This window comes from Puma concolor, chromosome C1, assembly GCF_028749965.1.
Source record: "Puma concolor isolate L17-30 chromosome C1, mPumCon1.1.hap2, whole genome shotgun sequence".
NCBI classification, from domain to species: domain Eukaryota; kingdom Metazoa; phylum Chordata; class Mammalia; order Carnivora; family Felidae; genus Puma; species Puma concolor.
The window spans coordinates 75,460,632-75,485,897 of record NC_141674.1 but is presented as its reverse complement, the minus strand read 5'-3'; the positions used below and the strand labels follow the sequence as shown (position 1 = coordinate 75,485,897).

Below are 25,266 nucleotides of genomic sequence, written 5' to 3'. Positions count from 1 at the left end.
TAAGACTGATCTGATTTGGACATTAGTGATGTAGTGGTATTTTAGATAGGGTACTCAGGAAAGGATTTCAAAAAAATAACCTTTGAGGTGAGATCTGATCTAACCCAATGGGATCTAATCAGAGGGAGGTACTTCAAATTTGAAGTACAGCAATGTAGCATTTTATTCTTTATATTTTAATGTTTATTTGAGAGAGAGACACACACACAAAATGAGTGGGGAGGGGCAGAGAGAGAGGGAGACAGAGAATCTGAAGCAGATCCCAGGCTCTAAGCTGTTAGCACAGAGCCCTACGTGGGGCTCGAACTCACAAACTGCGAGATCATGACCTTAGCTGAAGTTGAATGCCCAACCAAGCCACGCAGGTGCCTCTATTTTTTTTTTTAAGTTTATTTACTTTGAGAGGGAGAGAGAGAGAGAGACAGAGGGAGGGGGAGAGGGAGGGGGAGAGGGAGGGGGAGAGGGAGGGGGAGAGAGAGAGGGAGAGAGAGAGAGAGAGAGGGAGAGAGAGAGGGAGAGGGAGAGGGAGAGGGAGAGGGAGAGGGAGAGAGCGAGCGAGCATGCACTATCAGTGTGCAGCCAGACACAAGGCTCAATCTCAGAAACCACGAGATCATGAACTGAGCTGAAACCACGAGTCAAACACTCAACCGACTGAGACACCCAGGTGCTCTGGAATTTTATTCTTGTATTTCATTGGGCTTAACTGTTTCATCTGTACATGATTTATATTCTCAGCAAAAACAAAAGTTCCTTAAAGGAGAACTGTATTTTAAATTTCTTTAAAAAGGGGGGGGGGTACATATCAAAACAAAAACAAATTCCTATGTGCAGGCGGGACAGGCTAGGCATAGTCCAGATGCTCTGGTTTTAATTTTTAAATATTCAGGAAATGCCTTTTACTTTCTGGCTTCTGTCTCCATTTTGAAAGTTTCACTAACCATCAGAAATAATCTATTTCTTCCTTTTTTTTTTTTTTTAATGTTTATTATTTATTTTTGAGAGACAGAACGAGCATGCGCAAGCAGGGGAGGGGCAGAGAGAAAGGGAGACACAGAATCTGAAGCAGGCTCCAGGCTCTGAGCTGTCAGCAAGAAGCTTGATGCAGGGCTTGAACCCACAAGCCAGGAGATCATGACCTGAGCCAAAGTTGGACACTTAACTGAGCCACCCAGACACCACAAGAAATAGATTTCTTAACTATAGGGAACTGATGGTTACCAGAGGGGGAGGTGAATGGGAGGATGGACTAAATAGGTGATGGGGATTAAAGAGTGCACTTATGATGAGTACCAGGCATGAAATTGGTGAAATCACTATATTGTGCACCTGAAACTAATATAACACTGTATGTTAACTAACTGGAATTTGATAAAATAAAACCTTTTTAAAAAAAAATGACTTCCTATCTTTTGGCTTGAACAACTGGTACTGCCTTTTACTAAGCTGAAGATTAGAAGAGTAGCAGGTTTGGGACAAGTGGGTAAGGTTGGGGGAAATGGGAAAAATCAGAAATTCAGTCTGCAAAGAGAAATACTTATTATCCATATGAAGGGAAAAGTCAAGTTGGTGCTGAATGTTATTAGGGTTGGAAGTTTAGGGAAGAGGTCAGGGCTGGAGATACAAAGTTGGTAAACATCAGCATACAGAGTGTGGCTATTCAGAGCACTTTCCTAAGATCAAATCCCAGCTTCACCATTTAAGAGTGATAAAACTGGGATAACAGTAAGGGGAAAATATATACACATCTATATTTAATCTCAAACATTTCCAATTACTTATTTTTATGCATTTGAAGAAGCACAACCTTCATATAATAGCAAATTAAAAAAATACAGTGAAAAGTCTGCATATTTCTATACCTTTCATTGGAAGCTATATGCATATGAATTTCTTTTATATTCTTTCAGAGATATCTTAAGCACATGCAAAGACTTAATACACATTAACTTATTACCCTTTAAAATGCAAAACCAAATATTTCATACAAATACTTGATAAAGACTCTTTTATATTATGTTTTTTCACTTAACAATGTACTTTGAGTATAGTTAAGTATTTAAAGCCATAGTTCTAAAAAAAGTAAAATAAATAAATAAATAAATAAAGCCATGGTTCTAGATGGCATTTCCCAGGAAGAAAATATAATAGAGAAAAAGAAGGTATTTTACTAAAATGAACCTAAACTGTTCGTCTAAATTATCAAGTGTGATTTAGGGTAATCCATAAAATTTTCAACATGAACAAAGTAAAATAGATACATTTATATGTAGCAAAGAGGTAAATAAGTAGAGTTCTAATATTCTTCGCAGAAATCTATTTTCCATTTGGAAAGAAAAAAGAAACTGAGAGACCTTTTCTCCTTCCTAGCAAAAAAATCTGTCATGAAAAAACTCAGAGAAATGTCCAAAGCATACTCACACAGCTCTTGGTTCAGAAAAGACATCAGTATGAATGTGCATCATTAGGTCCCCACCGGCAGCATATTCCATTACAAAGCAAACATGCTCTTTGGTTTGGAAACATGCAAAAAGGTTCACCAAAAAGGGATGTCTTACACTATTCACAGTTTCAAAAATTCTTTTTTCACACATCAGGCTGTAAGAGAAAACATTTAAAAATCAATAGGTTTTTCAAAAAAAGTTCTGGTTGAAGGTAACATTCTTTAAAAAAATTACTGAACTCTAAAATAAGCAAAGTTCTTACCTATTAGAACTTTAAAACTATAAAATATGCCTTAGTTGCTATAAATGCTTTGAAAAATTTGGTCTACTTGATATATAAGACTTCAACTGAAATATATTAATGAAAACTCAGGGTGCCTTGGTGGCTCAGTTGGTTAAGCGTCAGACTCTTGATTTTCGGCTCAGGTGATGATCTCATGGTTTGTGAGTTCAAGCCCCAAATAGGCTTCTGCACTGACAGTGCAGAGCCTTCTTGGGATTCTCTCTCCCTCTGCCCTCCCCTGCTCATGCTCTTTCTCTCAAAATAAAAAAAGGAAAAAAGAAATATATTAATGGAAACTAAAATATATGATTAGAATGACAAAGATTAGAGTTGACACAACGATAGCATCAGAGTAGCACATACAGGGCTACTGGTTATAGTTAATTAAAAAAAGGCTTACTTAGGGGTGATTTTATTGGGAATTGGTGAGAGAATATACTGACCTAAAGAATTAATTTAAAAAATATAAAATCTGTGGTGAAGGTAATTTCAAGGACAGTATTTATAATTCATAAGCTATAGTATTCAAATATTTTTTCAAATAATATATGAAGTTAAAAGGTAAAGACATGATGCATAGAATTTTAATTTACAAGGCTGACTAGAAAATAAAGAGGTACATTGAGAATTCTATTAATATGCTTCAAGGAAGCGCCTTGAGAATGATCTAATTTGTAAAATCTATAGCAATCACAGGTTTTGCCTTTGTAGCAGCTTGTGACTCTTATAAGCTTCTACAAAGAACAATGATCAAACTTACAGACCCTGGAACATTAATTTTGCCTACATAGCAAAAAATACCCTTCTCCCTTTCCTTGAAAATATTTAGTAAATCAACCTGACTTTAGAACTCAAAGTAGAAGAAAACCAGGTCAAATATTATTCAAATACAAGTTGGAATTAACTTATTAATATACATTTTATTAACAATTAGATTATGTGTTTTTTTTTTTTTAATGTTTGTTTATTTTTGAGAGAGAGAGAGCATGTAGAGGGGAGGTGCAGAAAGAGAAAGAGAACGGTAGAGGATCCGAAGCAGGCTCTGTGCTGACAGCAGAGAGCCCAACGTGGGACTCAAACTCAGGAACTGCGAGATCATGATCTGAGCCAAAGTCGGATGCTTAGCTGGCTGAGCCACCCAGGAGACCCTATATTTATGTTTCTAATTAAAATAGGCACTTTTCTGACCTTAGTGTTTTTAAAAAGTATTAATAACGCTTTTATTTTTAAATTAAAACATTTCTTAGATTTTTGTTACTGTTGCTAATTTCAAAACACCAAACTTTAGCCAATGTTAAGAGGAAGGTAGATCCATTCTTCTTTCTTTTGGGTCTTTTAAGAAGGAGTTATTTAAAATTTTTTTTTTTTAACGTTTATTTTTGAGACAGAGAGACAAAGCATGAACGGGGGAGGGTCAGAGAGAGGGAGACACAGAATCTGAAACAGGCTCCAGGCTCTGAGCTGTCAGCACAGAGCCCGACGCAGGGCTCGGACTCAGGGACCGCGAGATCATGACCTGAGCCGAAGTCGGACGCTTAAGCGACTGAGCCACCCAGGCGCCCCAAGAAGGAGTTATTTTAAAAAGGTAATTTTAAAGATAAGTATTTATTTGTGTATCCAGACTACATTGCTAGGAAAAAAAAATTAAATAGAATTTTGAAAACATTTAAGAGTATACCTGTTGTGTAGAAGGAGCATGGAATTAAAAAAAAAATTTTTTTTAACGTTTTTTTTTTTAACTTTTTTTTTTTTTTTTTTTTTTGAGACAGGGAGAGACAGAGCATGAACAGGGGAGGGTCAGAGAGAGGGAGACACAGAATCTGAAACAGGCTCCAGGCTCTGAGCTGTCAGCACAGAGCCCGACGCGGGGCTCGAACTCACGGACCGCAAGATCATGACCTGAGCCAAAGTCGGCCGCTTAACCGACTGAGCCACCCGGGCGCCCCTGTGTTTATTTTTGAGACAGAGAGAGAGACATAGTATGAGCAGGGGAGGGGTAGAGAGAGAGGGAGACAGAGAATCTGAAGCAGGCTCCAGGCTCTGAGCTGTCAGCACAGAGCCCAACATGGGGCTCGAACTCACAAGCTATGAGATCATGACCTGAGCCAAAGTGGGACACTCAACTGACTGAGCCACCTGGGTGCTCCGAAGGAGCATGGAATTTTTAATGCTATGTTAATATAGTTGTCTTCTGGATTATGAACTGAAACATCTGTTCAGTTTTAAATACTGGCAGTAAATCCAGCTATTATGAAATAGTGTTTAAACTCCATTTAATAAGGTCACATTCTAGACAAACTCTTACCTTCTGATTTCACACAATCTGTTTATAATTTTATACATACTCAGAAACAGGAAACACCACTACAATTGTTTTAAAGCTTTAGGCTTATGTCTACATATATTTGGCAAGGTTTCTAAATGTTATTACAAATTAAGTCATTATTAGAAATAAACTCCTAAAAGGCTTTTAAAAAGTTAATAGCTTTGATTTTCATCACCACCAAAATTTATCGGAAAATAATGTCCAACTGGGATCTAAGACTGATAAGATGGCTTCTAAACTAACAGATTCACAAAATCAACCTAAATTTTGGGCACTGTAGATAAAATATTCAGACAAAATAAAAACAAAATGACAAGATGTTTGGGCTCAAGTAGATGGCAAACACTGTCTCTTCATTGTCTATATGGTTAATATTTATGGGTGAATCACTAATTCTTATGTGTATTAGGTATTAGGTTAGACCTGTGCTGAACATGTAAATGATATAAAAGATTGAGAATTGTTGATCAGAATGCCTCCTAAATGGCTTTAATGCCATTCACAGGAATGTTTTGATGAGGACCAGCAATACTGATGAAGACTGGATACATGTCTCAGACTCTTAGTTAAAGGAGGCAGGCTTTTTATAGACCAAAATTGTCACAAAATTGTCACAATAATTTAAAGCATTTTACAGCACACCAAAAAGTTACGCTGTTAAGAGTTAACTTTTCCTAGCCTTATCTAAATTGTATACTTCCTTTAAAAGTTCATGAAACAACTCAACCTTATTCAAAACTTCAAACTTTATTCCTTCTATCCAGAACATTTCCCTCTAAACTGTCATTTAACTTTTCTCCATATTCCCAAGTATCTTCCATCAGCCAAGGAAGAACACAAATCCAACTCTTTTATAAGGTCTGACCTAAATCCATCAGCACCCCATGATGTTCCCCTTTGAGCTGTTCCTGTCTGTACTGTTTATTTTAAACCAAGCATATCTAGCCTCTTTTATTTACATAACTAATGCACTTATGTCTTATTTTCCTAAGTGATTAGTTTCATCCTAACATTTTTTGTGTACTTCCTTATGTACACAAAGTACACTACCTTACGAAATGTTCTAGAAACTTAAAAACTTGTATAAATAGTTATTTTGGTCACTGGAAAACAGCATTGTTAATAAAGCTAAAATCTTAGGATTGAATCATATTTATATATAAATTTTTAAATATAAAGGTACATATATATGTTTAGCTGTGCTTTTGTTCTATGACTGCAAAATGGTATTTCCAGCTCTATTCTGTTGTCTTGAAATATGAACTGGTAAGAAAAGGAAGCTGAGTGAGGAGGTACTACAGGGACACAAATTTATCATTCTTACTCAGGACTGGGCATAAATGAGACTCACAGAGAATGTTCCGGGAATGGTAGGTGGAGAATGTAATCTTTGTACATGAATTACATTACTTTGGAGTTAGCCTATAATTTTCATTTTAAAAAGAGGTTGATTTGGAATTTTCTATGATCTATTTTTTAAAAAAGAAGGCAGTTTTTGAAGTAAAATAATGAAATCCAGACTAGAGAAAGAAAACATCAAAAGAAAAACTGTCATTAAGTAGCATCAAATATTTTGGAAACATTGATTTAAAAAAAAAAGTCAGGAAGATGTAATAAGATTGAATTCTATGGATCTATTAAAAGGATGAATTAGGAAGTGAATATAAAGGATTCTGTTTATTAGTTTGAGTTGTTTACTATTCAGAATTACAAGTTATAAATATGTATTACTTTTCAAAATATGTTGATTTTTTAATTTTCTATGTTATTTCTTCTTGCCTTCATCTGTTTTTTTTTTTTTTGTTTTTGTTTTGTTTTTTTGGAGAGAGAGAGCAAGAGCGTGAGAGCAGGGGAGAGGGACAGAGTGAGAGGGAGAGAGAAAATCTTAAGCAGGTATCACGCCAGCGTGGAGGCCGAAGCAGGGCTCGGTAAGATCTGATGTGAGCCGAAATCAAGAGTCAAATGCTTAGCTGACTGAGCCAGCTAGGTGCCCTAATTGCTCCTTTTTGCTGCCTTCCTCAAATTTCTATCGAGATTTTCCATTTCTCTGTTTGTATACCTACTGGAGGTTATTTTACTTCCATGTTGTAGAATATATGGATTTATAACTGAAGTTGGGTAAGGGTCACTCCTCAACTTTTCAACAAGGCTGGATTAATTTTCAGTAGGGGTAACAGCCTAGATTCTGGCTAAAGCTCCATCCTCAGATCTGGACATTCTTCATTAATAGTAATATTAATGGTATTCTGTTAGATTTAATTAGAAAGTGTTCTTCTGTAAAGACTTGGCTCAAAGTAGTAACAATGTAGCGGAAAGCTATACAAATCATCAGGATTAACAGAGGTAGTACCAGTACATTATTATTTTTGGAAAATAATGAATTTACCATTCATAGATCTGGAATAAAGGAAACATTCTTCCATAAAAGAAAAATATTTGGCTCATCTATTATTATAGTTATCAACAGACTGACAGTGTGATTAAAGGTTTGCTTTAACCAATTATTTCTGTAAAATAAAAATATAGTTCTAAACATACCACATGGTACACAGAATATTGCGTAAATATTCAGCAAAATTGTCTCTGAATAGTTTTACATATCAAGAGTTTATTTTGATGTAATTGAGGGATATGAAAAACAGGTAAAAAATAAATAGGCAAATCCAAAGGGAAAAATTTCTTTTTTACATAAAGGAAAACTTCATTTTCAAGACCTATCCTAATTCTAAGAACTTCCCATATGATGGAAAAAAATATTAAAAATAGCAATTTAGTATGTGTGTGTGTGTGTGTGTGTATACAATGGCATGTAATATAATTAAGGCAAGCATTACCAAAAAAATATGTTTTAAAAATATGCAGGTTAATTGAAGTTTAAAGATGTTCAGTGAATTGCTCTGGGGTCAAATCCTTAATTAAGAAGGAACAACCAGAAGTAGATAAGTCAGTCTTCTCATTCTTCGTACCAGGCTCTTTTCATGTCCAGGGCTGTCTTCTATTAATATCAACTGATGCTCCCAAGTGGCTTAAAAAAAATCCTGCTTGTAAATATCAAATGGAAGTCTATTTCTGTAATAAATATGCCATTTGTGGGGTGTCTGGGTGGCTCAGTTCGTTGAGCATCTGACTTCAGCTCAGGTCATGATCTCGTGTTCTTGGGTTTGAGCCCCACGTCGGGCTCTGTGCTGACAGCTGAGCCTGGAGCCTGCTTGGAATTCTGTGTCTCCCTCTCTCTCTGCCCCTCCCCTGCCCATGCTCTCTCAAAAAATAAAAATAAAAAGTTAAAAAAATTTTTAAAAAGAGCATGTAAATATGCCACTTGTTATATACAATTTTGTACTTAGTCACTTTGTTAAGAAAGTCTTTCTAAAGCATATTCTCTAACCTAATTACAATATTGTCTCCAAAGTCCTTGCATTTTAAAAATTGTACATAGAGATGTATCAATATCAACTTACATTTATTAAACCCAGAAAGGTAAGATGCTCTGGTCAAAAAATACCGTTTTAAGAAAAATGAAAGAAAAAGTAGATATATGTGCATTTTATAAAGCAGAATACATTAACCATTCAATGAAGTGCAGGTTACTTGTAAATGACATTGTATTACTTCGGTAATATGAAATGGGAAATAGTTTCACCCGACCATAGATGAGTAACAATTCCTATTGCATATAAACACTTTACCGTCTCCAAGTATGAAAAACTTAACAGAAGTGGTTTAAACATTTCATCATCTTTCTTTGGTACACACTAACCTGTAAACTGTCATAAGGAGAAGTTGACTAGAGAGAAAAATGTAATTAATGCCTACCTTATATCAAGTACAAATACATTAAGTTAGATTCTTCATGTATTATAGAAATGGAAAGTTTTGCTGTTCTAAAATATACATCAATTTTCATGTTCTTATGTTAAAACTTTAGAAAAATAAACAATTTTGTGAAAAAAAAACTAACCTGTCTACTTCATCTCGAGCCACAATATCTCCTTTCTTTAAGGCTTTTATAGCAAACATCTCGTTTGTGTGTTTATATTCAGCCAAAAGCACCTGAAATGAGATTAAAATAGGTACTTTCTATTTGAGTTATTACTTTTAAAGTCATTCCAAGAAAACTTAAAAAGATTACCTTTCCAAAATGTCCTCTACCCAAGACAGCACAACATCTGAAGTCTTGTAGATTAAACTGAAACATCTGTTGAGATCTGAAAACAGTATGTCAATTAAAAATAAGGAAAAAGTATGGGACCAAACATGTAGTAGCAAAGCTGTATACATATTCTTTACCTTCTATCCTCAAGTTCTCGAACACCACTGTATCCTAGGCCTGGTTGAGGAATATCAGGCTCATATTCAGATTGAGATTTTGGAAGTATACTATTTCTGTCATTCTCAATAGCAAAAACAGCTTCTGAATCCTATAAAATATTAAATACTCATTAAATCATAGAAACATTAAGAAAACAACTTATTTGGTAAAGTTTAAAAATGTCAAAAGTCAATAAAAATATTAGTGAGAAAAGTAAAATCCAGATAATGGACATTCATTAAGAGTTGTTAATTCTACATTACACTTGCCTAAAAATTTTGAAAAATGAACACATTATCATCACCTTCAATGAATATTCTGAAATTATGTTAACCAAGTTAGAAGATGAAGAGTGAGGCAATATACCATCTTATATCAACCATGTTCTTATGCTTTTAGCTTCAGCAATCTATTCAATCCCTACGGGCCCATGAGCATCCAGAGGTTTTATGTTTCACTCACAAGAAACATAAAAACAGTTCACACATGCAACTTTTAACTGAAATGTACACCTCATTCACTATGATGCTTTTATTGGTAATTCATTTGGCAAAAAGGAATTATACGAGGTTTAAACGCCTTGCCTGTCTCGGTGTATCCGAATCTCTTAATTCAGCAGATTCATCTATTTCTCCAAGGGAAGAGTCACGTGGTGGGGCCGGAGGAGGTTCAGGTTCAAGATCAAAGTCCAATTTGGTTACTGTAGAATCACTTATAGAAGATAAAGCAATTCACCAAAAACGGTAATCAAAAGTATATACTTTAAGTAGCTTTAAAATTAGAGCAAACTTTTTTTTTCTTTTTTTACTTTTTGAAAGTAAGCAGAACACTGATTTCAAAATACTCTTTAGAAAAAATCAGATTTTTAATAGACCCACTGTAAGCAGTATGCATGAATGTTACAGTAACTATTTTATAAAAGCGATGCTTAAAAATCTTAAGACACATACCCAGCTGGAGGTGCTAGTTCAGGGATGCGTACATCAACCACTGGCACTGTAGCAGGCACAGAGGCTTGAGGGCTAAAGGTGCCAGAATGATTTACTGTTGGAATAGCTCTTCTCACTAGTCTTCCCCAAGTGGCAATATTAATATTCATTTGAGGAGCTCTGAGAAATGTTTTGCCTATGGATATTGTGAATAAAGAAAATAGAATAAGTAATTTTTTTATATATTACCAAAAGCCATAATTTAAAAATTCATATTCATTGGTTTATAATTTATGAAGAACAAACAAAATTTGTCACTTAAAAATAGTTCTTAACTATTTGTTATTAAAGGCTGGTGAAAAGTAGTGAAAATAGTTTTAAAAATAAATAGGAAGGAACTGTTTTTTGTTTTTGTTTTTTTTTAAGTCTAGGAATGATATGTGGCTAAGGTTTAAAAAAACAATTCTCTAAAAATAAAAGAATTATCTTTTAGAGATACTAACTGTATTTGTGGATGAATCAATAGGAGGTCTAGGTTTGCTTCTTATAATCTGAGAAAGTAGTATGTGGATGGGCTAGAGTGAAACAAAACTGGCCATGAGTTGAATGCTGTTGAGGATGAGTGATGGTACATTGTACTAGTCTGTTAGGATATGTTTGAAATATTCCTTAATAAGAAGTTAGAAATGAATAAAAGCAAAACAAAAAACAAAGTTGGGTATTACTTTTAATGTTGGTTTTCTATATTTAAGAATACACCAAAATAAACTGTATTTGATTCCTTAGTTAACTACCTTGTTGTTTTGAAAAAATTTTCTTTTGTCTTTGGAGTTTGGGTCTTCTTTCAATAACTGGATTAAAAAAGGTAACCTGCAGTGAAGAAAATTCAAGTTGACATGAATATAGCTTTGGCTTTATGCTTCATGAAATTCACTAAACTCCTAAGTATTGAAAACTTGAGAATCTTAGATATAATTTAAGCCCAACTTCTCATTTTCTAGATGAAAAAACAGACCTAGAGAGGATGATGATTTGTCTTAAGGTAATACACTTGTGCAGTAGTAGCGTTGAGCCAAAGATTCAAGTTGTCTAATGTTCAGCCTAATTCTCTTTCTACTTCTATGTCATGCTGCCTACATATATAATTCCAATTATAGTGATGTACGTTTAATAAAATATATTTATTACCTCTGCAAATAAAGTACCCTGTGGTTCCAAATACAGACACATGCCATGCCGTTGGTTGTCTAAAAAATCTTCTAACCTCAGAAATTTTACAGCACACAGAGATCGCCAATCACGCCAATAAACTGAAATTTCCAGTTCACGTGACTAGGATAATTAAAAAAAAATAAAGATAACAGAGAAGACATGATTGGACACACACTTGAATAAAATATCACAAAAAATATAAAATACAAATACATAAACAAAGATAACACACACAAAAGGTACACTATTTTAAAGAGTGCTTTGTAATGTTTCTCTATTATATATTATTTTAACAAACTTACATATTTTAACTCCAAGGAACAAATTTTTATTTCCACAATCTCTAGCTAAGATATTCCTATTATAAAGAATACACATCTGGGACCAATACAGATGAATGACCACAGAGACTCTTTGCTATGTAATAGCTTCAGTCTTTCAGATTTTCCTTCTCCACTTGGTATCATTTGCTGAGCTGTTGCTGGAAGACCTCAGTGCTCTCCTCAAAGAACCCATTTCAAACTGTCTTATTTCCTTGTCCCCATGTTGAATTAGGGAAAGGTCTACAAATAGCATTTATCCTGCACTTACAGTGCACCCCACACACTGTGCTAAGCACTTTAAAAGTATTATGTCATTTAATCTTCAGAAGAATACCACCGGGTAATAGGACTAGTGACAGCAGGGGCCTGTGCAGGTAGGGGGCAAAAGGAAAACTCAGAATAAGTTTATACAAAAAGATATTCATTTATTACAGCAGCTCCCCCCACCCCCTGGTTCTCCCTGCAAAAGGCAGCAAATTAGCAACAAACCGAATGTCCAAAAACTAAGGGACAAGTATATTATACCATATCCATATGAGGGAATTCTCTATAATCATTAAAAATAATGCTTATGTGGAAAAACATACTTAAGACTTTAACGATTATTTTTATTATTTTTAATTTGAGAGAGCGTGCGCGCATGTGAGCAGGAGAGGGGGCAGAAGCAAAGGGAGACAAATCTCAAGCAGGTTCCAGGTTCAGTGTGGAGGCTAATGCAGGGTTTGATCCCATGGCTGGGGGATTATGACCTCAGTCGAAATTGGGAGTCAGATGTTCAACCGACTGAGACAGCCAGGCACACCCCTTTTTTTATTTTAGTGTGCACAAGTGGGAGAGAGGGAGGGAGAGGAGAGAGAGAGGGACAGAATCTTAAGCAAGCTCCATGCTCAGTGCAGAGCCTGATGTGGGCTCTATCCCACAACCTTGGAATTATGACCTGAGCCGAAATAAAGAGTCGGACACTCAACCAACTGAGCCACCCAGGCACCCCCATATTTAAGGCTTTAACAATCAATTAAAACATAATTACAACAGTGTAGAACACAGCTTGTAAGTTGGGGGCCAAGCCAAACTCTACATATATGTTATAATCGACATACATTCTACTTAGAAAGCACCAGACTTTTCTATGATTTTGCAAACCATCTGCAAGAAGAGATAAACATCTTTCCCCCCTTAAGCTCAACAAAGTAATAAATTACTTCTTTCATATACTAACTTTCAACTCAGGAACTTATGCCTATTACATAAGCTCCTAGTACTTAACAGATCCTGTGACTTTAAATAATGAGTTGATGCAAATGAATATAAAAAACACTTAACAAAAAACAGAACATGAAAAAAAAGTGAGTCAAGACACAACGTGCCAGGTCTCATCAGAAAAAGGTATCTATGGCAGTATGTGAACCAAGGGCCTCTTACTTCATTTCTTCTGACACATAGTTACTGTGAGAGAGAATACTCATCATTAAAGGGGAAGTATGAGTAGAGTAGAATTCTTTTTTAAGATCAGCAAATGGCATTTATTTAAGTTAAAAGTTTAAGTATTTTGGTAAATACACTGAATGGATAACTGAACCAGGGATTGGTAACTTAGACTACACTGTTTCAGACTAGAGGAGAAGAGGTCTACTTCCTCCTATATTATTTTGCCACATCAAGGAGGAAGACCTGTGATGGATCAGACAGACAGATGCAAGGGGCATAGGTGCTGGGAAGTTCTTACTTATAAGAAGTTGTAAGAAGTTCTTGTAAGATCTTACTTATACTTTCACATCGCTAACATCTGACACATGGTTAAATTTATATCTTTCTCTGGATGAGAAGAAGAGGTCCAATCACCTTATTTATATTTATTCTAGCCACTCTGGTAAAACATACCGGCTCATTTCATTCTGCTTTCTCTTCATTCCATGCCTTAAACTGAAGTGTGTTAGAAAGATCTCAGAGTTGAGATGGAAGGTCATCTCAAGGCCTTAAGCTAGCTTTCCTAGAGTTCTACTTTGAGATTTTAGGTATAAATTTATTCACTTTTTGTTACTTTGCATTGTTCGTTGGGAAATAGAACTGTACAATTTAAGGGGGAGGGTGACTGTGATCTAGAGCAGATTATGTTATTTTATGTCAATACTCCAAACACTGTTTCATGGAACCCCAAACCTACTTCAGTCTCTAACATCTGGTGTGATTTGGGTAGGTAAAGTAGGGATACAGCACCTAAAAAGGAAAACACTTTTTATATAAAGACATGTCTCTAATATTTATAGAATTTAAACTGTAAGTGTGACTGCTCATCTGCTGGCAATTTTCCAGATGAAGCAGGCCAGTTCTATAGAGCTAGAACATGCTTTAAGTGATGTCAAACTGTAAGAGCAACAAAATTCTAGATAGTGTAAAACCACCACTACAATAGCTGAGCAGTATAATCTGAGCTACTGATGGGCAGCACTAGTAAATTGTCTCAATTTGTTCTTTATTTGGTCTTACGAATTTGAACCTAGGGTCAGAGAAAAAAACACGGAAGATCTAAGGCACCTGTAAGATTTGTCTCAAGTCTCCTTAAGGCCTTGAAAGTAAACAGAAAAAGGTAAAAAAGACATTGAATCAGCCCTACATGTAGGAGAGGAAGGAGAACAACTTAAAAAAAACTGTGCTTCAAAAAAAAAAAAAAAAAATGTGCTTCAATTTAAAAACCTTGGCACAAATCTAGCATAAAAAGACCTGAAGCACAAGGAAGGCTGAAGTTTCCAAACTGTTCGTGAGGAACTCTGGGACAATGGAGGCTATTTTAACTTTACAAAGTTAACACAGTGACATCTGTGGGACACTGTTAAATACTAGCTCATGGTAAGCTCAGTTTCAACAACCGAATGTACCACATTCCTTTGGATGACATCTTCCTATCTTTGCTAAATTGGGTTTTCAACAACTGATTTTTTCCACATGAAAAATCAATGTGTAAGCATGCTGTGTTCACGCTTTGAGAAGTTATGTAGTATACAACAAGCAGACATACTCCATTAGTAAGTAACTGGTTACGCAAAAATGAAGTAAAAATACTGTATTTTCTTTCAATTTTTTTTCACTCAAAAAGTACTAATTAGTTAGAATATAAGTACTAAATAAATATTTTTTAACTACTCTTTAAGTTAGGTATAAATTATGGGAACCAATTTGACAAATTATATTAGATAAACAAGTTAGGTATAATGACAAATAAAATTGTGACATAAAGTATATATGATATTTTGACATATGTATATACTATGCAGATTCCTCCCATTTAATTAACACATTCATCACCTCAGTAAATTGCATTTATATAGTGTTATTAACTACAGTCACCATGTTATACACTGGATGCTCAGACTTTATTCATTTTATATCTAAAGTTTTTACTTTTTTTTTTTACCAAACTCTCCATGCTTTCCCCACCCCTATCTCTTGGCAACCACTTTTTTTTTTTTTTTTACATTTATTTATTTTTGAGAAACAGTGAGACAAAGCGTGAGTGGGGGAGGGGCAGAGAGAGAAGGAGACAGAATCTGAAGCAGCCTCCAGGCTCTGAGCAAGCGGTCAGCACACAGCCTGATACGGGGCTCGAACCCACAAACCGTGAGATCATGACCTGAGCTGAAGTTGGGCGCTCAACTGACTGAGCCACCCAGGCGCCCCTTGGCAACCACTTTCCTACTCTCATTTCTAGGTGTTTGACTTTGTTTTTTTGCTTTTTTTTTTTTTTTAAGATTTCACATATAAATGATACCATGTAGTATCTGTCTTTATCTGGCTTATTTCACACAGCATAATGTCCGCCAAGGTCCATCCATGTTGTTGCATACAGCAGGATTTCTTCCTCTTTCTCATGGTTGACTAATGTTCCATATATATCTCACATCTTCTTTATCCATTCACCCCTTGACAGGTTATTTCCATAACTTGGCCACTGTGAATAATGCTGCAATGAACATGGAAGTGCAGATACCTCTTCGATATTGTTTTCATTTCTTTTCAATATATAACCAGGAGTGGGATTGATGAATCCTAGGGTGGTTCTATTTTTAATTTTTTGAGAAACCTCCATAGTATTTTTCATAGTGGCTGCACCAATTTACATTCCCAACAACAGTACACAAGGGCTCCCTTTCCTCCACATCCTTGTCTGCATTTGTTATCTCTTATCTTCTTGGCAACAGCCACTCTAACAGGTGTGAAGTGATAACTCACTGTGGTTTTGACTTGCATTTCCTTGATAATTAGTGATGTTGAGTACCTTTTCATGTACCTTTTGACTATTTCTAAAGAATGTCTTCTTTAGAAAAATGTCTATTCATTTTCTATACGTTTTTAATCAGATTTTTTTGCTACTGAGTTATAGGACTTTTTAATATATTTTGAATATTAACCCCTTATCAGATACATGATTTCCAAATACTTTCTTCCATTCTGTAGGATGCCTTTTCATTTTGCTGATGTTTCCTTTGCTGCACAGAAAATTTTTAGTTAGTACTTTTTTTCTTTTTTTGAGAGAGAGAGAGAGAGAGAGTGAGAGACAGAAAGAGTACACACACATGCTCAAGTAGGGGAGGAGGAGAGGAAGAGGGAGAGAGAGAATCTCAAGCAGGCTCCATGCCCAGTATGGAGTCTGACACTAGGCTCAATCTAACAACCATGAGATCATCACCTGAGCTGAAATCCAGAGTCAGACACTTAATGGACTGAGCCACCAGGTGCCTCAGTAAGTAGTTCTTAATAAATGGAATTGTTGGATATTTCCTTTGGCCTGGACACACACTGTATAACAACAACAACAACAAAAAACAAAACAAAACAAAAAACCAGGACACTGAGGATGCTGTGAACCAAGAAAGTTTGGGAACCTCTAATAGAAGAACATGAAAGCTAGGCTCCACTGCTGAAAAGAAAAAAAAAAAAAAAAAAAAAAAGGAGGCAAGACAAAGCAGAGCATGGAATATTCAAGAGCCAAGAAAAGGTAAGACTTTGTAAAGGTACAACATGGTAGATATCATATCAATTGGTCTTCTATTTCTTCTTTAATTGGCCTTCTATGGGCTTCTGAAGACAACACAACCTTGAGAAATATCAGTTAAGGTCAGAGAAGCAAAGAAGCTGCATACTCAAAGAGTCTGAATTTTAATAACTGGCTATTTATGGAGGTGTGATTAAGGTTAAAGAGCCAACAAGGATGAAGCAACTGACATCTAGCAACAGTAGAAATCCATTACCACCCCTTGCCTCAATGTGCACGAGGTAATAGTTGTCAGAATCCAATGAGAACTGGACCTTGGAAAAAGGGACTGTCCAACAGGAGCTGTAGCCATAGTTGAACCAATGCTATGAAAATAGGGAAGGGAAGAGGGAAACAAACACCTTGACTTCTCTCTCCTCCTATCCTTACACCTCCTAACAATGTCTCCCATTTTAAGTCAGAGCCTAGTTGTTCAAGTCCACAGCTATCAGCTTCGAGAGTCAAAGCACCGGCCAGGGAAGGGAGACCACTGGAATCTACTAGGCGCAAACAGAAAACAACCATATCAGGAAACAGCAGTATCTCTTTTCAGTTGAGGAGTCCAATAAGGGTGATTTTCCAGCTGGACCAAATATGACAAAAAGAAGAAAACCCTAGGATCTTTGGGGAAGATGGGAAATACAGAGAGGAGAGTTTGAGACTGAGACAATAGAAAACATAATGTTATGATCTTTGCTTGAAAAGTCTGCCTCCTATATATGTGGGTGATTCTGCTCTTTTTGTAAGAGAGAAGTAAACAATTATGATACAAACTAGTGCTTTAATAGTTATATATAAAACTGCTTCCTAAAAAAAATAAATAAAACTGCTTCCTTTATCAATTCATATTGTATAAAAAGTTCCAAAGACTCCCTATTATTCCAAACCTATTATAAACTTTTCTGTCTTTACATACACAATTCCTATGTCTAATCTTATATCTTATTCCCCTGCTGAAACATATATTTTCATATGAGATTTCACGTTTTTTCCCCTGTACCAGGTTCAATTTTCTCTTTTCATCAAGACTGAATTAAACATCTGTGTTCCTCACAAAGGCATTCTTGACTAAACCCAGCCCAGAGGTCTTTCCCTTGAGTTCAGATGTGTATAACTTTTTATATTTATCCTTCTAGGGACTTGTGTTCTCAAATCTGAGGATTCAATGTTTGTCATTAGTTCTGGAAAATTCTAGGTCATTATTGCTTCAGATCTGACCACTGCTCATTGTCTCCATTCGCTCATTCTGGAATTCCTCTTAGTGTGTTAGTCATTTTCATCCCATTCTTCCTGTCTCGTAGCCTCTCTTTCACATTTTTCATCTGTCTCCTTGTGTTGCATTAGGGCAACTTCTTTAGCTCTATCTTCCACCCACTAACTCTTTTGTTATTTAACTCATCCACTTAGTTTTCAACTAAAAATGTTCTATTTCTGATTTTTGTTAAGTTTTATTTTACTCTCCTTCCAACCCAGCTTCAACAATTGGGCACTAATGGTCCCCCAATTATTTTGAAGATAATCTCAGATGTCTACTATTTGTTTTTTAAAACACTCTGCTTAGTCTTTGTATCACTCATTCTTTGCTCATGTTTTCAAATTCCTCTATTATTTAAATATTTGAAATATTTATTTTATATTCTATAACAAATAATCCCATTATCCATTGCTGCTTACTCATGGTGTTTGTATCTTCATGTATTTTTAAATTCTTGATGCATGCTCATGTTAGAAGAATTCTTCCCTAAGCTTCTGAAACACAATTCAACAGTTTTTTATTTTGTCTCCAACTGTTTTTTTTTTTAAGCCTACCAGACTATAGAGTCCTTTATGGAAAGAATGCTTCTCGCTGTTTTGTTATTTCTCACTGTGCTAAATGTAGGCCTTTGCACATTAAAGGTTGGAAAGGTAGAAGAAAGCTAAAATGCCTATGCTGTGCTACAGAACAGTAACAGGTAAGCCATAAGGAAATAAGTCAGACTCAGTTGTGTGTGGAAGGGTGGGAGCAGGTAAGAAAGAAGACATTTTTAAATTATATATATGATCCCCCTCCCCTCAGATTCTAATGTGTGTCATTTTGGGAATCTATTTGGGAATCACTGTACCAAGCAGAGTGTGTTACCTGCATAAGTAGGAAAAAAAAAAAAAAAGGAAATTATATAAAAAAACTTTGTTTTAAAAATATTTTTGCATTAAGTTATTTTCAGTCATTCTGTTGTATATTTAATGAATACCTATACTAAATACTGTGATGGAAATACAAAGAGACATAATGTATGGTCCTGTTCTCATATGGTTCATAGTTTTGTTGGGGAGATGGAAATGTAAATAAATACTGGCAAAAGAGAGGCATATACAATTGGTATAATGACACAAAAGGGAGAACTGACCAATTTTTCCTAAGGGGAAGGTAGTAGGAAGATCAGAAAAGATAAGAACTGCTTAAATTGTGTTCTTAGATACAAATTATAAGAATAAGGGAGAGAACATAGGAGTCAAAGGGGAAAGAATGTACAAAGTTAAGCATGCACAAAGTATACTGTAGGGATAGGAAATAGTTTCACCTAGTTAACACCTAGAACAGAAGCAGGAATGCTTTGGGAAATAAAGATTAGAAGATGGGCAGATACAAGCCATGAAGGGCTCTGTATGACTTGCAAAAGCATTTGGTCTTTAACTTGTAAATTATAAGCTCCTAGTAAAGGATTTAAAATATAGAGGAGTAGAGGTCAGGTCAGGCAATACAGTAATTAAAAACAAGGCCCCTGGGGCGCCTGGGTGGCGCAGTCGGTTAAGCGTCCGACTTCAGCCAGGTCACAATCTCGAGCCCCGTGTCCGGCTCTGGCCTGATGGCTCGGAGCCTGGAGCCTGTTTCCGATTCTGTGTCTCCCTCTCTCTCTGCCCCTCCCCCGTTCATGCTCTGTCTCTCTCTGTCCCAAAAATAAATAAAAAACATTGAAAAAAAAAATTTAAAAAAAAAAACAAAAAAAAACCCAAAAAACAAGGCCCCTAAAATCAAGATGGCCTAGTGCTGCATTCTTAATAAATTTCTGTAGAAAAAATAGGTTAAAATCTTAGCTCTATACCACTTACTAGTTTTGTGACCTTGGGCAAGTTATTTACTTAGCCTTTTTGAGCCTCATTTTGCTCATCTGCAAAATATGTATAATAATAGTATCAACCTCCTAGGGTTGTGTGAAAATTAAAAGAGTTATTAATACAAGCTCAGCACATAGTGTTCAGTAAATGTCAGCTTTTATTATTAATATTGTGGTATGTGATTAAGAAAATCTATATTGGAAACAAAGAGACAAGTTAGTCCACTATTTAAAAGAACATATTGGTTTCAGGTAAGACCTGGCTTTGATATAAGGTTCTTGTGATGATTCCCAGAACCACTGCTTTCCAGCCGTGTGGCAAAGTTATTTACCTTTTGGAACCTCAGTAATCCCCAAAACAGTGATAATAATTATACATGTAAGATTACCGTGAGGATTAAATGATACTACATGTAATGTGCGTGGTTCAGAACCTCGTACAGAAGTTTTAGTGTAATGTGTAATGAACAATAGGATGAGGAAGAACAGATTGTGAGCACAAACTACTACTTCAAGAATCTCGTCTATGAGAGAGAATCCTGTCAATAGAGCTATGAAGAAGCAAAACAATTTTTTTTTTTAATTTTTTTTTTAACGTTTTTATTTATTTTTGGGACAGAGAGAGACAGAGCATGAACGGGGGAGGGGCAGAGAGAGAGGGAGACACAGAATCGGAAACAGGCTCCAGGCTCCGAGCCATCAGCCCAGAGCCTGACGTGGGCTCGAACTCACAGACCGCAAGATCGTGACCTGGCTGAAGTCGGACACTTAACCGACTGCGCCACCCAGGCGCCCCCTTTTTTTTTTTAAATGGAAGGAAATGTGAACATATGCAGTAAGGATCAGAGGTGAGAAGCAAGGAGGTAAAAAAAATACTGGTGACAGAGTAACTGATGGAACAGGTTTACGACATGAGAAAGAATGGAAATTGGAGGACAAATTGGATGCTTATAGGCTCTTACAGGGTGGAAAGAGACCTCTTTCTCTAAAACCAATGAGGAAGATACAGAAATATTTGCAGGTGATAGGAGGAATCTGAGGAAGCTGCACCCTAATGATCTTAATCTTATGTATAAAATGGAAACAAAGGGGTCTGAGGTGGGATAGAAGACTGGAAGAGATAGGTGAAAGAAAAGCTCCTGATAAGGGGATAAAGATCTGAAATGCAGGACAACATTTACAAGCCCAGCTGAAGTCAGAAACTAAAATTTATAGTAATAGGTATGATTAATATTTCAGCAGCATTCAGTAGATTAAAGCAGAAAAGACAGATGGTAGGACTGATTTGCTGTTGGGGGTTTCCAAGACAGGTCTGATATAAAGATAAGATTAAAGGCTGCTTGATGTGGGAGCATCAGTAAGGGAATGGTTCAGGGTAACACTGGTTTTAGGGTACAGAGAAAAGAACATGAAATTTGTAAGGGGCTGATGGCCCCTTCTTCAGCCTCTTCCTGAAGAATTAAGGATATGAAAAGATTTGATCAAATATCTAGTTCTGTGGTAATAAAGAAGAGACCAGAGGAGTAACAATAATAATTTAAGCTATCATTTACTGCATAATCATTATCTGCACAGTCATTAATCTAGGTTCTTTATCTCATTTAGGGAAATAAAAGATTTGGTGAAAGTGTGACATATCAAATTTAAGATTTCATTGCTCAATTCATTGCTAAAATGACAAGCAGTAAAGGTACACTGTGGCTGAGGTATTCAAAGAAGTTTGAAATAATACTATGTTAAATGGGTTGTATACATATGTAGTTTTTTTGTTTTTGTTTTTAATGCCCCATAATGATGCTGAACTGAAGAACCAAAGCTCTTAAGGAATACTGGAGCGTATCTGGTGATTAAGAGATGTCAGAGATGGAAAAAAAGAAAAAAAAGAAAAGAATGTAGACTGTATACATAATTCACTGTCTCAGAGGATTCAAAGCCTCAGGAGAGTATGATGTGTCATTTAACAGAATTTGGAAGAGGTAAAAAGGGTCAGTATTTTTGTAGTTTCAACTTTTTAAAAATTAAGTTAGGTTCTATGCCCCAAATGGGTTTTGAACTCACAACACTGAGATCAAGTCAACTGAGCCAGTCAGGGTCCTTGTCCATTTTAAGTTAAAAAACAGCATCTCAGCTTAAACAATATGCTCAAAACAGCCAGCTCTTACACAGAAGAAATTAACATGTCTTGGGGCGCCTGGGTGGCGCAGTCGGTTAAGTGTCCGACTTCAGCCAGGTCACGATCTCGCGGTCCGTGAGTTCGAGCCCCTCGTCAGGCTCTGGGCTGATGGCTCAGAGCCTGGAGCCTGTTTCGGATTCTGTGTCTCCCTCTCTCTCTGCCCCTCCCCCGTTCATGCTCTGTCTCTCTCTGTCCCAAAAATAAATAAATGTTGAAAAAAAAAATTAAAAAAAAAAAAAAAAGAAATTAACATGTCTTTGTATTCCTATTGTATGGCTTGTTCCCCCAGGAGGACTGAAGGAATTCAGAGAAAATGAGAAATTACATGGTTATTGCATTTACAATAAACATTAATAAGGATCAAATTTTATAAGAAAATATAAAAAGGGTAATCTGATAAGAATGGAAAGAACATAGAACTATCAGTCAGGAGACTTCATTATAAATCCTAGATTATTGGGGCACCTGGTTGGCTCAGTCAGTGGAGCATGTGAATCTTGATCTCAGTGTCGTGAAATGGATTATGTAATAAAAAAAATAATAATCCTGGATTATTACGAAAAGCAAAAACTGACCCATAAAAACAGAAAAAAACTGGTGGTTGCCACAGGGACGGGGAGTGGGAGATACAGGCTTCTAGTTATGGAATGAATAAGTCACAGGGATAAAGGATAAAAAAGCATAGGGAATATAATCAGTGGTATTATAATAGTGTTGTATGGTGACAAAGTAGCTGGACTTGTGGTAAGCAGAACAATTACTTGCAGATTTGTTGAGTCACTATGTTGTACACCTGAAAATAATGTAACACTGTGTCAACCATACTTCAGTAAAAATTAAAAAAAAAAAAAAAAAAAAGAATCCTGGATTATACCTCAGGCTAGTTATTTTATCCTTAGGCCATAATTTCCTTAGTAATTTGTAAAATGAGGGGGCTGAAGGGGCTGAATTATATCAGCAATTTTCAAAGCTTATTTTTCTTAAGTGGCAAATTTCAAATGATATCTTACCCAGAACAAAACAAAAAAGTCTCCTTGTTGCCTCCTAAGACAATTCTACAGAGCCCTGACCTCCCAGGAACATAATTTGGGCTTTTTTAGATTATTGTAGGTCTAGTTCATTTCCAGAGTATCTTACAACTCCAAAAAGATCTACAAATCTTTGTGTCTTGAAAAGGACAGAAATAGTATAACTTAGTTCCAGAATCCCATAGAAAAGAAACTTGACATTTGAGGCAAAATGCTAGGCATGGACACGTCAGACAGTTTAAAATAACATTTTCTATAAATATTTCAATAAACATTTTCCACAAATAAATATTCTATAAATATGAGGGATAAAGTAAAAGGGTAAAAAGCACATGAAAAAGTAAAACACAAGTAGTTATCATGATAACGAATGTAGTCTCTGCCAAAGAGAAGTTTATAATCAAATTAGGGAAAAGTAACATGCCTATCAGGAGCCTAGAAGCTCTAGTTAGCCTCAGGGATGAATAGCTTTTCTTAGTCATGCATTGTCTTCAAACTTTCAAAGGGAGTACTGCTGCTCCCAAGTGGGAAGAATGTTTGATGAAAAAAAAAAAAAACAAAAAAAAACAAACCAAAAACAACAACAACAACAAAAACAACTTTAGGTGAAGATCACAACTTCACATAAAAAACAACCAATCAAAAGTTATCAGTCTTTGTAGTTTTCTAAGCTTGTAGTCTGGGTAATTTTTAATTATTTTCTTTCTTTCAGGTTTTCATCATCTTCTGTCATTTCCTCCTCTCCTCTGTGTGACTGTTACCTATCTCATTCAAATTGCCATAGAGGAAAGAGCATCCATTTTGAAGGGCACTAAGGTCTAGTAGCAGCTCTGAAATTTATTAATATTTAACTACTCTAGTGCTCAGTTTCCTTAACTATAACATGATGATAACTTTTGAGTTCTATTTTATTTTATATTTGTGTAAGTATGTATATACTTATTACTTTTAAATTCTATTTTAAATATTAAACTCTGTAATGCAAAAACATGGTGACAAGAGAAATCTTCTAACCAGCTGTTTTCTAACAATGATTCTCTTTGAGTTTCATTTTGATATCACTCATAAAAAATCCTATAATTACTTTAAATAGGCTCTGAAATGAAAGAGACACTGCACCAATTAATTCCCCATTACCTACCATGCTCTTCTATTATACTTAAATTCATAGCCACCCACACATCAAAGCCTATGGCTAAGGAAAAAACTAATGCCATCGAGTGGCTAAAATGAGACAAGCAACACAAGGGATTTTATATACACTACCTCAGTTTTTCTTCCTAACTGTCCTGTAAAGATTACAGTTGACCCTTGAACAACACAACGGTAAAGGCACCAACCCCTGCACAGTGAAAAATTTTAGTACAACTTTTGGTTCCCCCAAACTTTACTAATATGCTACTGCTGACTGAAAACCTTACTGATAACATAAACAGTCAACTAATATGTATTTTATGTATGTATAATATACTGTATTCTTACAGTAAAGTAGGCTAGAGAAAACAATGTTATTAAGAACATACAAGGAGGAGAAAATACATTCATAGTAATTTACTATAAAATATCTATGTATTAAGTGGACCTGCACAGTTCAAACCTGTGTTGTTCAAAGGTCAACTGTCTATTTTATCCCCATTTTAGGGATGGTGAAACAAATGCCCAGTAGTAAGGTTATGTACTTTGTCTACTATCAAAAGCTAGTAAGTAGCAGATGGACAATGAACCTATTTTGCCTGGCTTCATTATAGCAAATCTATCCACATTAAAAATGAAAGTGAAAGAAACATTTTATGGCCATAAAGATTTATATGTATTCACACGGTTTAAAAAAAGATACAAATATAATAAGACATAGAAACAGCATCTATTTATACTAACAACCTCAACTTTTATTCCCTCCTAGTGGGCTTGACTGAATTATATTGGTCTATTTAAACAGCTAATTTATAGCATGTAACAATGCTGGTTCTTCTACCCTGGAAGAGAAAATATCCGAGTTGAAAGACCCATCTAGTAGACCTTAACAGTGAGCTCTAGGAAAGTCACTATTGATTAGAATAAACATATACAAACTGAAATCTCATTGCTATCCTTACCCTAATTTTTTCCCACATG

General features: G+C 35.6%; 1 protein-coding gene across 1 annotated transcript in view; it reads right to left on the bottom strand.

The window, feature by feature from the left end:
- Positions 1-25,266, bottom strand: part of PKN2 (protein kinase N2) — a 130,533-nt gene that overhangs the window by 15,745 nt on the left and 89,522 nt on the right. The window contains exons 9-16 of the mRNA XM_025912557.2: positions 11,480-11,623; positions 11,086-11,161; positions 10,313-10,487; positions 9,947-10,073; positions 9,341-9,471; positions 9,183-9,258; positions 9,012-9,103; positions 2,422-2,598 (exon numbers count right to left, since the gene is read on the bottom strand). Of these exons, the coding sequence (XP_025768342.2) occupies positions 2,422-2,598; positions 9,012-9,103; positions 9,183-9,258; positions 9,341-9,471; positions 9,947-10,073; positions 10,313-10,487; positions 11,086-11,161; positions 11,480-11,623 (998 nt within the window). The remainder of the gene's footprint in view (positions 1-2,421; positions 2,599-9,011; positions 9,104-9,182; positions 9,259-9,340; positions 9,472-9,946; positions 10,074-10,312; positions 10,488-11,085; positions 11,162-11,479; positions 11,624-25,266) is intronic.